This window comes from Phalacrocorax aristotelis, chromosome 17 (assembly GCF_949628215.1).
Source record: "Phalacrocorax aristotelis chromosome 17, bGulAri2.1, whole genome shotgun sequence".
NCBI lineage: Eukaryota > Metazoa > Chordata > Aves > Suliformes > Phalacrocoracidae > Phalacrocorax > Phalacrocorax aristotelis.
Window position 1 is genome coordinate 9,544,754 of NC_134292.1, and position 12,935 is coordinate 9,557,688.

The following is a 12,935-nucleotide window of genomic DNA, read 5'->3' on the forward strand; positions in this document are numbered from 1 at the left end:
CCCGCCCCCTTCCCAATCCGTACCCCCGGGACCCGTCTGGCTCCCTCCCTGCCTCCCCCCCTCCCGCCGGCAGGCCCTGCGGGAGCCCCCCCCCGGCTGCAGAGAGCAGCCCCTCCCCGGGGAGAAGCAAGGCCGCCGCCCCTCGAGGTGGTTTTTTGAGGTGGGGGGGCATCGCTTGCAAAGTGCCCCCCGGGGCCGTGCAGGAGCGGGGTCGGTGCGGGGCCGAGGCGGGGGGGGGCTGGCGGGAGACGGGGGACCGGGACGGCGGTGCGGGGAGCGCCTTTCCATTCCTCCTCCTCCTGCTGTCGGGTTTAGCCCTGGGCTGGGGGTGACCGAATGGTCCGTGTCCCCCCCCCATGCCTTCAACCAAAGGGTTGCAAAGTTTCCCTGGTCTCCGCTTTGCTGTCGCTGGGTGAAGCAGCGTGGGAGAGTCCCGCAAGATGCCATTCGCTCCCCTGCCTTTAATCAGTTGTTACTGGGATGGAAAAGGCACTGGAGAAGTTGCGGTATATTGTGGTCGTGCCGTATGTTTCCTGTCCCCGTTTCGCTGGAGGGCTGGTACGGTGCCTGGTCTTGCCGCTTCGGCAATGGTTGAGAAAAATCCTTCTGTCTGTCTCCCCTTAGCAGGGGAAAAATGGGCACCGTTCGCCTCCAGGCTGCACGCTTGTGCCTTCTGAAAGAGCTAACGTATTACAGCTCTGCTGTTTCAAGATGACTGTTTCATGTGGTGGTTCTGCTGATTGTGAATGAAGCTGGGATTTTTTTTTTCCGTGTTACCAGGGCTCATGAGACCCGTTTATTATTTTTTTTTCTGATTGTTTTAGCTAAAGAATCAAATTGTTTATCTGTCCACCTCACCGTGCATGTCTGTCAACATGGGTATTCGCAAGGTTATTTGTAATCTATTGAAATAGTAGAAAGAACATTGCCCTTCTGGTTGGCAAAACGGTGGTACCCTCAAAGCGATCGGAGGCTGAGTTGCGGTTAAATAATGTATTTTGCAAAGTACTGTGAGATCAAAGGAAAATTAAGATCAGAGAGGTTGGGAGAGCACAAGGGGCGCGAGGGGGGCTGGGGAGGTCGCTGTGTTTGTGGCTGGGCTCCCTTTCCGCCGTGTGTCCTGGAAGCTCAGGTGGAGGCACCGATCGTGTCCTCCAGACGGCATCCCTTCTTTGCTGGCACGCTTCGCGGGGCACGGCGCCGGGCTTTCGCCACCCGGGACCCGCAGAACATCTGCAGGGAAATGGTTGCCTGGTGAACCTCCCCGTCCCCAGGAGAGTCCGGCAGGGGAAGGGCGAGACATAACTCCTGGTGTCCCTTTACTCGGGAGAGCTGATTTTCATGCTGCCGGATCCCGGAGAGCTCTGCAGAGGCACATGGATCACTGCTCAGCCCTCAGCCAGGGCACCGTATCCTCACCAGTAGCTCGGGCACATCCCACTCACCGTGTCAAGGAGAAGCCAAGCGCTCTGTAACGACAGCCGGGCAGCGGGTTCCCCACCCCAAAGCGCTCGGTGCCTTACAGCACGCTGCAACCCTCGCTGCTTTGTGGCTCTCCCCGTGTCCACGCTTTCCCACTTGCATTGCCTTCTTGCTTCAGCTCTTGTCTGCCTTTTCAGACCTTTCTTTTATTTGTCCCCAATCCATAATTTTGCATTACAAGTGAATTTTGCCAGCTGGGACCTCAGAGGAGCCTCCCTCCGCTTCCAGCAAAGCTCGGTATCTGCCCCATCCCTCGTGCTTCCTCCGCTCAGCCCCCTTCGCCTCCCACACCCCTGCCAGGCCTCCCCTCGTTTGCTTAACCAGTCTTTCCCTGTGTTAATTAGGTGTTGCCTACCAACCCAGAGGAAAGCTGGCAGGTCTACAGCTCTGCCCAGGATAGCGAGGGACGTTGTATATGCACAGTGGTGGCACCTCAACAGACGATGTGCTCGCGTGATGCCAGGACAAAGCAGCTGAGACAACTATTAGAAAAGGTAATGGCTGACCCCTTCTGGGCAAGGTGGTTTGGTTTGGCGTGACGTTGGGGGTAAAAATCCGAGTGAGCCGGGCTAAGCCTTGGTTTCGAGGGAAGACGGACCCCTTGGGCCAGCCCTCCCGTGCCGTAGCTGTCCCATGCGTGTAGTGGGGAATAATCGGCCACAGTTGGGAGTTTAAATCTCGACGTGTTTCTGAGGCGCGGAGGGAAAGGGACCGCGGCCTAAGGTCAGGTTAAAACTGCTGAGATCAAAGCAACAATATTGAACCACGTTGCTTAAAAAAAAAAAAAAAAGTAATTTACTCATTTTTTTCATTATGTTAACACAAGCAGTTTCAAAGGATAAGCCTCAACAACATGGGAGAAGATAGAATTAAAGACCCAAAGCCCATGCATTCCTAGCCAAGCTGATATTAAAAAGGTCGAATCAAACAGTACAAGCTGTCGACATCAAATAGCACAGAAATGACAGTTAGTGGGTTTCTTTCTAATGTGGACATCCACTTGATTAGTTTTTAATAGTCTGCTGTCCAAAGAGATCAAAGCATCTCATTAGGGAAACATTCCCCATAACAAGAAATTTTCCAGATAATAGATTTCATTGAAGAAATGCTGTTTCATGTGAAATGGTGCCCTTCTCCTTAAAATACAAGTGGACTCCTGTGCTGGATGTGTAATTATCCCTCATACCCCAGTGCTGTGTTGGCATGTGTTGTGCATAACAAAACCGTTTTTACCCTGCTGCTTTCGGGAAGTTGATGTATTAGTCACTCATAACAATATTAAACCTACACTTAACTGATTTTCCTATGTGATAAGGACAATAAAGTGAGGCAGGAAACATTTAGCCCTAAAACACTTCTTCGGTATGTCAGAGGCTTCTAAAAATAATCCCACTCAAGCTTTTATTTCTCTAAGCAATAACGGCAATCGGTCCAACAGCACTTTTGTCTAAGGGGCAGCAGCATTATATTAGCAGCTGACACGGGCGTCCGAGAGCCATCGTGTTCCCAGAACTGCTCCTACGCATTAAAGAAGCAGGATTTGACCCAATGCCCTCTGCTAATAGACAGGCGAGTTGGGCATGCGAGACCTGGGATAACACCAGCTCCCGTGCGGAGGGTGTAAGCGCTCAGTGATTTTTTTTTTCCCCCCTTATGCAGCTCTCTGGCTGCCAATGAATAAAGTGAGGGAGGAGCAGTATTTCGAGACATGTGTTCTGAGGATATGTTACCTGCCCGCTAATCTGTCTGCATCTCACTCCTACGCTAACCTATATGAAAACCCCAAAATAAAGACTAGGCTCTTAGTGCCAGACATCTGATCTTGACGAAGGCTGAAATGATAATCCCTATAGGAAAACGCAACTGCAGAGAAGAGCTTCCAGCTTCCCAGGAAGGATTTCAAACCTGACAACTCCTTCCCTCCTCTGACATTTTAACTCTAGTTTTGTGATGGGAAAACTCGTGTCCCCTGATTTCTCTCTGCCAGCAGATGAAGAAGCGTAATGTGTCAAAGTTAATTGTGGTTGGATTTTCAAAGGAGGACACCTGGCAGTCCCCTACGGAAATAATAAGGCACTGCTTTTACAGGCAAGAAATAAGCTCTGTGTGTGTGTGTGTGTGTGTGTGTGTGTGTGTGTACACAACCCAGTTACAGCATCTTCAGTGGAAATCTCCACACAGAGGCTTCAGCAGCTGAACGCACTTCGAGGTTCAAAGCTGCCAAGACCCCACCTACCCTCAACACGTGGGCACAGGCATATGCATAGAAATCGCCGTTCGTGCTGCTTGCAAGTGAATCCTGGGCACCCCGTCAGTTTAAAGAGCAGGTGTTAAGTCAGGTAAGGTGAGCCAGGTCTGCTCGCCACCGCACAAACTGTTCAGCCCGTGTTTTGACACCGAGGTGTCTGAGCTCATCTTTGGCTAGAGCACGCGGAGTCCTTCCAGCCTTATGTGTCAGGTGCCGAGTCCACATCTTGGACTGCATCCAAACCAAGACATCACCTAAATCCTCTTCATAAACAGATTATGTTTTATCTTCAAACAGATTTTTTTTTTCTTTTTTGGCCCTGTTATCTGGGAGGACTTCCTCCTCTCATGGTTAAACCACTTTTGGTTTCCTGCCAATTCTTATTCTTTGCCAGCACTGATTTCCAGATTAAATGATTCTCTTTGTTCCTTTGAGATTCGCGTGGAGTTGTATGTATAGGGGGGACAATGACATCTCTTCTCAGCCTTTACTTTGCCTCCTACAGACCTTATAAGATGAACTTTTCATGTCCTAGTCCATCAGCTGAGCCCATCGCTCTGCTAATTCTTCCTATAGACCATGAAAGTCTCTCTCAGGATGCCTCATGCTATTGCTCCACCAGTTTGTCCAGCTACCCAAAGCTAAAGATTCATCCCAATTCAACCCCCAAAGATGGGCTTAGAACAGCCCTTTTGATCTGGCATGAAAGGCTGATCCACAGGGAAGCTGGAGCAGGGTTTAAACCATTGCTTTGACCATATCAATCTCACTAGGGTCATCAAGTCAATATTAACTCAGTTACTCTCGTTTAATTCCGAAACAAGTCAGTGTCAAGCAACGACAAGAACAGCACTGGAAGTTCTGTTTGTATCAATTTTCTATTTCAGATGCTAAAATTAACTCTTTTTTTCCCCAAGACAATCACATGTATCCCTCTCCCATTAGCTTGATGGAAAACGATGTTTCGTGGTGAGAGGGCGTGCTCTGCCAACGAAGGCAAAACGCGTTTTGGCTGGTGTTTGAGGATAGCGGTTAATGGATGAAGCTGAGGGAGTCTGAGAAACAGTGTCCTTCGGTCTCAGTTCATTAGAGCACTTATGTACATGCTTAAGTTTAAGCTATGAACAGTTTCACTGAAGTCTAATCATGTGCCAAAGTACTTTGCTGGATCAAGGGCTTAATATGCTAATGAAGGAAAACAAGTAGCTCTTCAGCCAAGGAAGCATGCATCCCCGTCAGGGATCAGGAATGATGGAGACTGACTTTTTACACATCTGGCCAATGTGGGCCACAAATAGCAAGAGTCTGGACTTGTAATACACATCCCTGAAAAAGCACAGCAGCTAATTTTAGGTGTCTCAGTTTAGAGACAAGTGAGGAGGCTATTTCCTCTGCAGTCAGGGGAGAGGCAGACTCCTCCAGAGGTGATTCAGAGCACAAGCCTGAGCGAGATGCTCTGATTCATTTCCTAGCGGAGCCTGCCTCTCCCTTCCTGCCATCCAAGAGGCAGCATAAGGAGCCCCCCGTAGCCTCGCTCAGCCCCTGCAAGGTCACACACCAGTGTGCCATGACAGAAATGCACTTTTCTGATTACTTGTAGCTTGGCCTTTAACTGGGGCTAGGCATTAGTGGAATAAATGAGATCAATCTTCTACGGTTGCTACAAGTCATTCCTATTCCAACCCATTGGAACAATTCTGCTATACAGCTCGACTTGATTAGCAGGATAAAAATATCTGCAGACCAGTCATGCTTGTCTAAGACTTCCCTTCTCCTGCCTCGGGATAGAGAGAGGTCTTCAAACTCCTCCACATCCCGCCCAGGTAAATTAGCACCCAGCCGTGCCCGCTGAGAGCTCACGTACCCTGGGGGAGGCACGGCTAAATGGGAGCCACGTGGGCTTGGGCTGAGCTCATGTTTGGCCTTTTCCTCTTCAAACCAAGAGGGTCTTGTTCTGCTCCTCCATGCTTCTCACGCCTCCCCGAGCAGGTCCTTGGTGGTGTTCAGGATGGGTGCTGGTTCATCTCTGGGTGATGTGTTGGGACTCGGAGACTGAAAATAGCTTCCCCTTTGCTGAGGAAGACTACTAGACCCCCGGAGCCATTGTACTGGCTGTACAAAATGTTTCCTCACTGTTGGCCTTTGAAATGTAGGTTGTCCATACATTTTTAATAGTTCCCTGTAATAGTTTCCTTGTCATCGTGCATGAGCAATGGGCGTTTTGATCCCTTCAGAGACGCAGACGCCAAAGCTGGCATTTGACCTATGCTGGTTTCGGCAAGTAGTCTCCGAGGCCTGGCTGCGTGCGGGTGTCCCGCTGTCCCCTCGCTCTGTCACTTGAGGTAAGTCGCAGCAGCCCAGTGTGATTTGCTGGAGGCAATGTTGCTCTTGCACCGTTCTTCCCCTGTCTCAGCCTGTCTGTGCTTGGCTTTGGCAAGGACGGAGACGGGAGCAGATGTGGCAGCATGGGCTCTGGGAAGCGTCTCGGAGCGGATCCGCAGAGGCGGTGTGGCTCACATTTGGGTTTTGCTCAGACCCCCACAGATGAAGAGACTTGCACCAGGATGCCTTTAGTTAGGGCCGTGACGCAGCAGCGTGCTTGGGTGCCTGATTCATTTCAAACACAGGCGTCATCCCTAATGCCGGCAGTCGCATTTCTGTGGCCAACGCAGCAGTGGCAGGAGCGCCAGCCGTGGGCTGAGCCCTGTAACATACAAACTGTGGTACAAACACAACCCTCCCTGGTGCAAAGACCTTAAATTAGGCTCATCGCTTAATGCTAAATAGGTGCTTAGGTGCCTGTGTAAGTCATGAGCTTCATTTACTCTCTCCTAGACTGAAAAATGAGAGAAGAGAATACCTTAATAAATCAGATAGCAGCCAACCTTCAGAATCAGGTCAGCCTAGCTATCATTTCCCTCCCCTTCTTACTCCTTCAGCTCTTTTTCTCACGATGAGCCCAGCCAACCTTCTTGCATCACTCCTTCGGCAGGGCCGGGTGGGCGCTGCGCGGGGAGCCGCGGGGATGAAGCGTCGCTCGGCTAGAAACGATGCCGACGCGGCACAACTGCCCAAGTGGGCAGGCACCGGTGGGGCCAGCCGGAGCGGGAGCTCCCGTGGTGCTTCCCAGCTTCAGGATGCCCTCACCTGCAGCTGGATTTGTTGTGGCAGGTGCCGTATAAAGAGTAGGGCTGTTTGGATAATGAAGTTTTTACTAGCTGGGAGTAAAGTTTGCACTTAGGCAATCAGTAAGTGTCACTTGTATAGATGAAGAAATGATAATGTGCACCTCAGCAGAAGCGTATCTCATAGCCAGATGGGCTTCTGCTCAGCTGAGAGCCTCTCCTCGCGCGACAGCGGGTGCCATCCGGCCTCTCAAAGAGGCCATCATGAGTGATGCATATTAGCCTTGACTACAACCCTTATTTGCATGTGTGATTGTTAAATTCTTCTCTGCAGTGCAGCAGAATAAATGTTTATGAAACCAATTTGCTCTATTTTAGAGCATGGGGGTCATAATACTGTGAGATGCTGTTGATTAACTAGTAAATAATGCATAGGCTGATTACCCTTAAGCTTTCTTGGCTGTGTAGGAAAAGGTCAGCGTTTGGCATTGGGATGCAAGCGGGGCTGCCTTGCTGCTGGGGAAGCGACACCTTCTTAATGAACCCCTTCTCATTTGACAGGTGCAAAACATGTCCCAGTCGATAGAGGTGTTGGACAGGCGGACTCAAAGAGACCTACAGTACGTTGAGAAGATGGAAAACCAGATGAGGGGACTGGAATCAAAATTTAAACAAGTGGAAGAAAGCCACAAGCAGCACCTGGCAAGGCAGTTTAAGGTATGTCTGCTTTCCAAACCGCTAACGAAGCTGTGGCCAGGGATTTAGTGTAGGGGACTGCGGCCCCGGTCCCCATCGGCTCACGTAGCCCTTGGTCCGGTCGTACGCGGCACTGGCGGCCGCCCACTCCTACCCAAAGCACGGCCAGTTCCAGGCTGCGGCATCGCATCCTCAGCTGCAGTACATTTTTGTATAGGTTAAAAGCATAAATCTCTGCGTTTCTGTACCTGCAAACCACCTGGGTGCCTCAAACAGGGCAGCACAGGATTGCTCCGTGAGAGAAGGTCTGCAGGGACACCCCGGGGCAGCCAGGGTCAGGGCGAGGTGGGTTCCCCTCCATGGCCAGGCAGCCCTTCCCCGTGCTGTGCCCGGGATCCAGTTTTCTTGGGAAGAGCCTGGAGCTGGGGCTCCATTTCCATTTCTGGAGCACGTGGCAGACCGCAATGGGCTGTCACCACGTCGCTTCCCTCCTTGGGGTGGTCGAAGCAACAGGGCAATCAATCAAACAAACCAACACCCCACCCCCCTCAAAAAGACCCCAGAAGTACGACCACTGCAGCGGTCCTCTGGCTGGCAAACCGCGCATCTCAAGGGTGTGCAAATGTCCAATTCTGATGAATTCTGTGTGTTTTGTCCTGGTGTCGTTCAAACGAGAAGGTATCAGCCTTTTAAATGAGGCTGTCGTTGCGAGCAATGGTCGAACTTTTACATGCAATTGCCAAAAAGAGGCTGTCAGCGATATTTGGAATGTTAAATGTTAGTAATGTTGTGGATTAATAGGTACAAAAAAACAAGCTCAGAAGATTTCTAGTGAAATTTGGGGCCATTTGGGGACTGATCATCCACCCAGCTGATTCCCATCCTCATTTCCATGCAGCTGCCCAGCTGGCCGCTGTTTTAAAGCAGAATTTTTTAAATTGATAAACGCTGAAATACCAAGATTACCTCATAAAAAGCCTGGAAGAAGGTTCTTAAAACTTATCACCGACTCCACCTCTCTCACTCCCTATCTCCAGTTACTGCAGGACCCTAAACTTAGCTCCGCAGTCTGGATATAAGGACCAGCTTTCTGATTTAAGCCTGAGACTCTTCCCCCGCTCCATTCTGATGAGTTTAATCCTCCCCACTGCCTGCCAGCGAGCTTGCACCGGGAAGTGCAAGTGAATAAGAAAATAAATACATTCCCCGCATGCAAACTGCAGGAGGGAAAGCCTCTTGACTTAAATAGGAGGGGATGGGAAGGAAAGAAATGAGGCTGAGAACCCATTCCGGATCCCGTTCACCCCCGAGCTGCTTCAGCAGGCAGCCGGGTGTCACAGCCCTGAGCACTGTGAACTTGGCCACTGTGCAAGAGTTTAAGCAGCACCAGGTATACTGTGTATACTAACATGCTTCATTAACGGGTAGGTGCATGCATATTTATGTCTACTCGTTAGCTGCTGGAGCAGAGCATCTTTAACAAAATGCTGCATACTGTGCCTTTAAACGAGGCCTTCATTTAATTTAAAACAAAAAAACCACAAGTCTTCATTTCTGCAAAATAAATTTGATAACGACTTTGATTTTTATGTTCTTTATAGCATGCCTAAGAACAGCACGGAATTTTTGTCTAATTTGCTGCCAAAGCACCATTTTAAGTAACAGCCACAGCATTTTGTTTCTGCTAATGCCAGCATTAAAATGTGAGTGGTTTGGAGCTCTTGTGTTTTTTTTTTTTTCTCTTTAGTTCCGTAAGAGTATTTGTCTATGAATGGCTATCTATATAAGGCAGGTTAGTGAGCTAGATCCTCAACAGTATTTCATTTTCTTGCTTACAGGGCTAACTTAAAAGCAAGTTTTTTCAATGCTGCAGTGACTGAAGAAGCAGTTCACTCCCATGTAACCATGAAAAGAGGGCCACAGAGCATTTTGCACCATGCATTTATTTTTTTGATTATTTTCCAAATTAGCACCATATCTCACTAAGGAACCTTGAACCACACAACCAAGATCTTCCTTTGCATGCAATTGTAGATGCATTTCATGAATAGTTTGAAACCCTTGTCAATGCATATATATATTATTTTATTTTATTTTTTGGAAAGAAAAAAAAAAAGAACTCTTTGTGTATGTGATCTGAAGCATGTAACCCTAAGATGTTGCATTCTAAAAATGACAAATAAAGGCCTTTCCCAAATATTTTGGTGTTCTGCAGCCTGTTTAATATGTTCTTTCCAATACATCATTTGGACCAAAGTAATAATTAAATATTTTTAATGATAATAATTGTGGGATATGAACATTGCACTCACATAGGAAGCAACCAGGTCAAGGCAGAGTGTTGCAGATTTTTGCACGCATAGCACTGAACCGAGCTTATTTTAACCTTGCAGGCAATAAAAGCGAAAATGGAGGAACTTAGGCCTTTGATACCAGTGTTGGAAGAGTACAAAGCCGATGCAAAATTGGTATTGCAGTTTAAAGAGGAGGTCCAGAATCTGACGTCAGTTCTAAACGAACTCCAGGAAGAGATTGGCGCCTATGACTACGAAGAGCTTCAGAACAGAGTGTCAAATCTTGAAGAAAGGCTTCGTGCATGCATGCAAAAATTAGGTAGGCTCAGAACAACATGGTGGCACTGGCTAAACACCATCGATGTTAAACCACGCACCCCATCTGGAGGCAGAGATGCTAGACTGGACATCTCCTTGTGCCTGGCCTGGCTGTGGGAGATGAGCTCGCACAGCCAGCTTTGATCCTGTAAATATTTATGCTATAAGTAACGTTAATCTTGGGAGTAGTCCTGCTGAGGATTACTCCCACGAGCAATGTTGCTCATGGCATAAGTGCTTCAGGATCAGGCCCTTACCCAGGCATGTGACTTTTTGCAGCGTTTGCATAAGCGGACGGTGAAATGCGGTAAACGCGCGGCCTCTTGCAAGTAACGCTTATGCAAAGCAAACACATGCGCCCATTTTGCTTATGCATCGATGTCCGATCTTGTTTTGCTAACTGGACCTGGCACATCAGCAAAGGTCTCCGCGCTTTCAGCAGCGCGTGTGTGCGCGCGCGCAGGCTGCGACTCGGTTTCCCTTTTTCCTTTCCTTTTGCACCTTGCAAGTCCCTGTTGAGAAGAGCATGATGCAGCCGGTGCGGGTTCATGTGTTGGTCCGGACTCTGCCACGTGCAGGATATCAATCCCTCCCGTTCCCTGAGGGAGCAGGGAGCCCCTTCCATCAGGCCGAGTAACCGGCAATGCCAAAACTCGAGAGATTCAGCTGTAATCTCATTCAGAGAGTATTAATTGTCCGAAGCCTTTGGGTCTGTTGTGGGGAGACAAAGCTGCAGCTAAACCCAACGTCTGACCCCAAACAGAGGGTGGAGAAGGGGGGGAAGGAGGGCACTGCCGTCCACAGCTGCGAGGAACCTCCCCACCGTTTGTTGCCCTAGCTCTGACTTGATTTAATTTCTACTTACATTATTGACTTTCTTGTTAAGCAATTTAGATAATCTAAACACATTAACTGCTCTGCAGTCTATTTTGGTAGCACATATGAAATTACACTCTCAGGTAACTTCATGGAAGATCAGCTCTCTTCTCAACACTTTATATCCGTGGCAAGGTAATGCTTTGTTTCTCTCTTGTCTCTGCTGCTGGGATTGCTTTTGCTTGTTTCTAGATGCCTCCACACTTCTGTAAGCAGCCGTCCCGCCTGTATTTCCCCCTGCATTTCCATCCTGTCCTCTGCTACCTTGTACGTCCCTTATACCTACCTCTCACTCAAAATCTTGGCGAGGAAAGCAAATTGCCACGTAAGCCTGGATGCTCAGAGGTGCCTGAGCTACAAGCGTGCAGTGAGTCCTGCACTGAGATACCCCCGGGAGCTGCCCAGGTGTGATCCCCCCGGCTGAGCGAGAGGGCACAGCCTGATTCCTCATTTATTAACGAGCACTGATGTGCCCAGGTTTGGTTGGGGGGCAGAACAGGCTGAGGTGAGCCCTGCCGTCGCTTTCCGCACGGTGTCTGCGGTCCCTCCCCTCACCCCGCGATGGGTGTGATGAGGGGAGATGGTGCCCCCGGACAGACCCACTTGCTGCACCTGTAGCCTTCAGCCCATCTCCTGAAGATGAGGAGGAGCAGCAGGTGATGAGGAGAGGGAACCAGCAGCAGGACCAGGGATCTGAGTCTGGGCCGTAGAAGTACTTCCCCAGGGACAGTTCTTTAAACAAAACCATCCTGGACCAGATAGCCCCTCCCCAGCCGGCCTTGGTGGAGCTGCCTCCACCAGAGCCAGGGACGCTGCGATGATCCTCCCACAGACCCTGGGCAGACTTTAAGAAGTAGCTCCCAAGCCATTCAGGACTCCAAAAAAATAGAGTTTGCTTCTGCTCTGGGCCGTGTCCTGAGCCATTACATCCCCATCGATCCCAGTCCTCCGGCTGGGTCAGCCACCCAAGCCGTAGCCCAGGTAAGACTGAGGCAGCTAGGATGGCGAGCTCTTGCAGGCAATGTTTTCTAGGAACTTTTGGGGGGTTTTGGAATCATTTTTGAGGCTTTATTTGGGATTTTTGGCTGTGCCCCTTCTTCCACCTCTCGCTCTCTCTGACTGTGGGGTCAGGGCAGTTTTTCTGCCTCGGGGTGTTGCAGCACCCCTGGGTGCTCATGGAGAGGGACACTGAGTCTCGCAAGGGTTCGCCCCAGAGGGTTTGCTGCCTGCCTGGGAGGATGATTTATTTGGTCACTTAAGAGCAAACAGCACGGATTGGATTTCCAATATTGTTTATCGCTCCAGAGTGTAAACCAGTGAAAATGGTAGTTAATTGAGTTAAATTCCGATAACAACCTTACAGACACTTTGGTGCCGCACAGTGAGGCCCCGTTTGCTGAGGAGTGCTGTTTGCCGCAAATTATCTCCTCAGAGGGATTCGCCAACCTTTCAAGTAGCACATTTTAGCTGAGATTTGCTCCTGCATGGGCCAGCAATGCTGCTCACCTGGTGTGTGTTCGCCTGCTAGAGCTCAAGGTACAGCTTAGAGTGCCCAGCGCAGGATCGGGGAGCTGCTGCAACGTGCAAGGGACAAGGGAATGGGGGGGATGTGCCGTGTTCCCATCTGGTTCGCCTCTCGCCATCCTCCGGGAAGCACTGATGCTTGATAGCGCAGCGGCTTTTGCCTTAGGCGAGATCTGGTTTTGCATTTTGGGTTTCCTAGGCATTATTGATGGATCAATAGTGAAAACACTTCCTGACCCTGGCATGTGTGTGAAGGAAAAAAAAGAAAAAAATCAATAATGGCACGTTCAATCTGTTACTCTGTTTACACTCTTAAAGATCATTATTCATACAGGGACTTTAACATTTCCATTCATGTTCCTAAGAGGAGCC

At 49.6% G+C, this 12,935-nt stretch overlaps 1 protein-coding gene across 3 annotated transcripts in view; it reads left to right on the forward strand.

Annotated features, from left to right (window-relative positions):
* OLFM1 (olfactomedin 1) overlaps positions 1–12,935 on the forward strand; it is a 34,033-nt gene that overhangs the window by 12,086 nt on the left and 9,012 nt on the right. For 2 of the 3 annotated variants that reach the window (XM_075111853.1, XM_075111852.1), the window contains exons 2-4: positions 1,827–1,976; positions 7,417–7,572; positions 9,945–10,164. In XM_075111853.1, the coding sequence (XP_074967954.1) occupies positions 1,827–1,976; positions 7,417–7,572; positions 9,945–10,164 (526 nt within the window). Of the gene's footprint in view, positions 1–1,826; positions 1,977–7,416; positions 7,573–9,389; positions 9,751–9,944; positions 10,165–12,935 lie in introns of those variants that run through there. The other variant, XM_075111854.1, reaches the window with a different exon arrangement.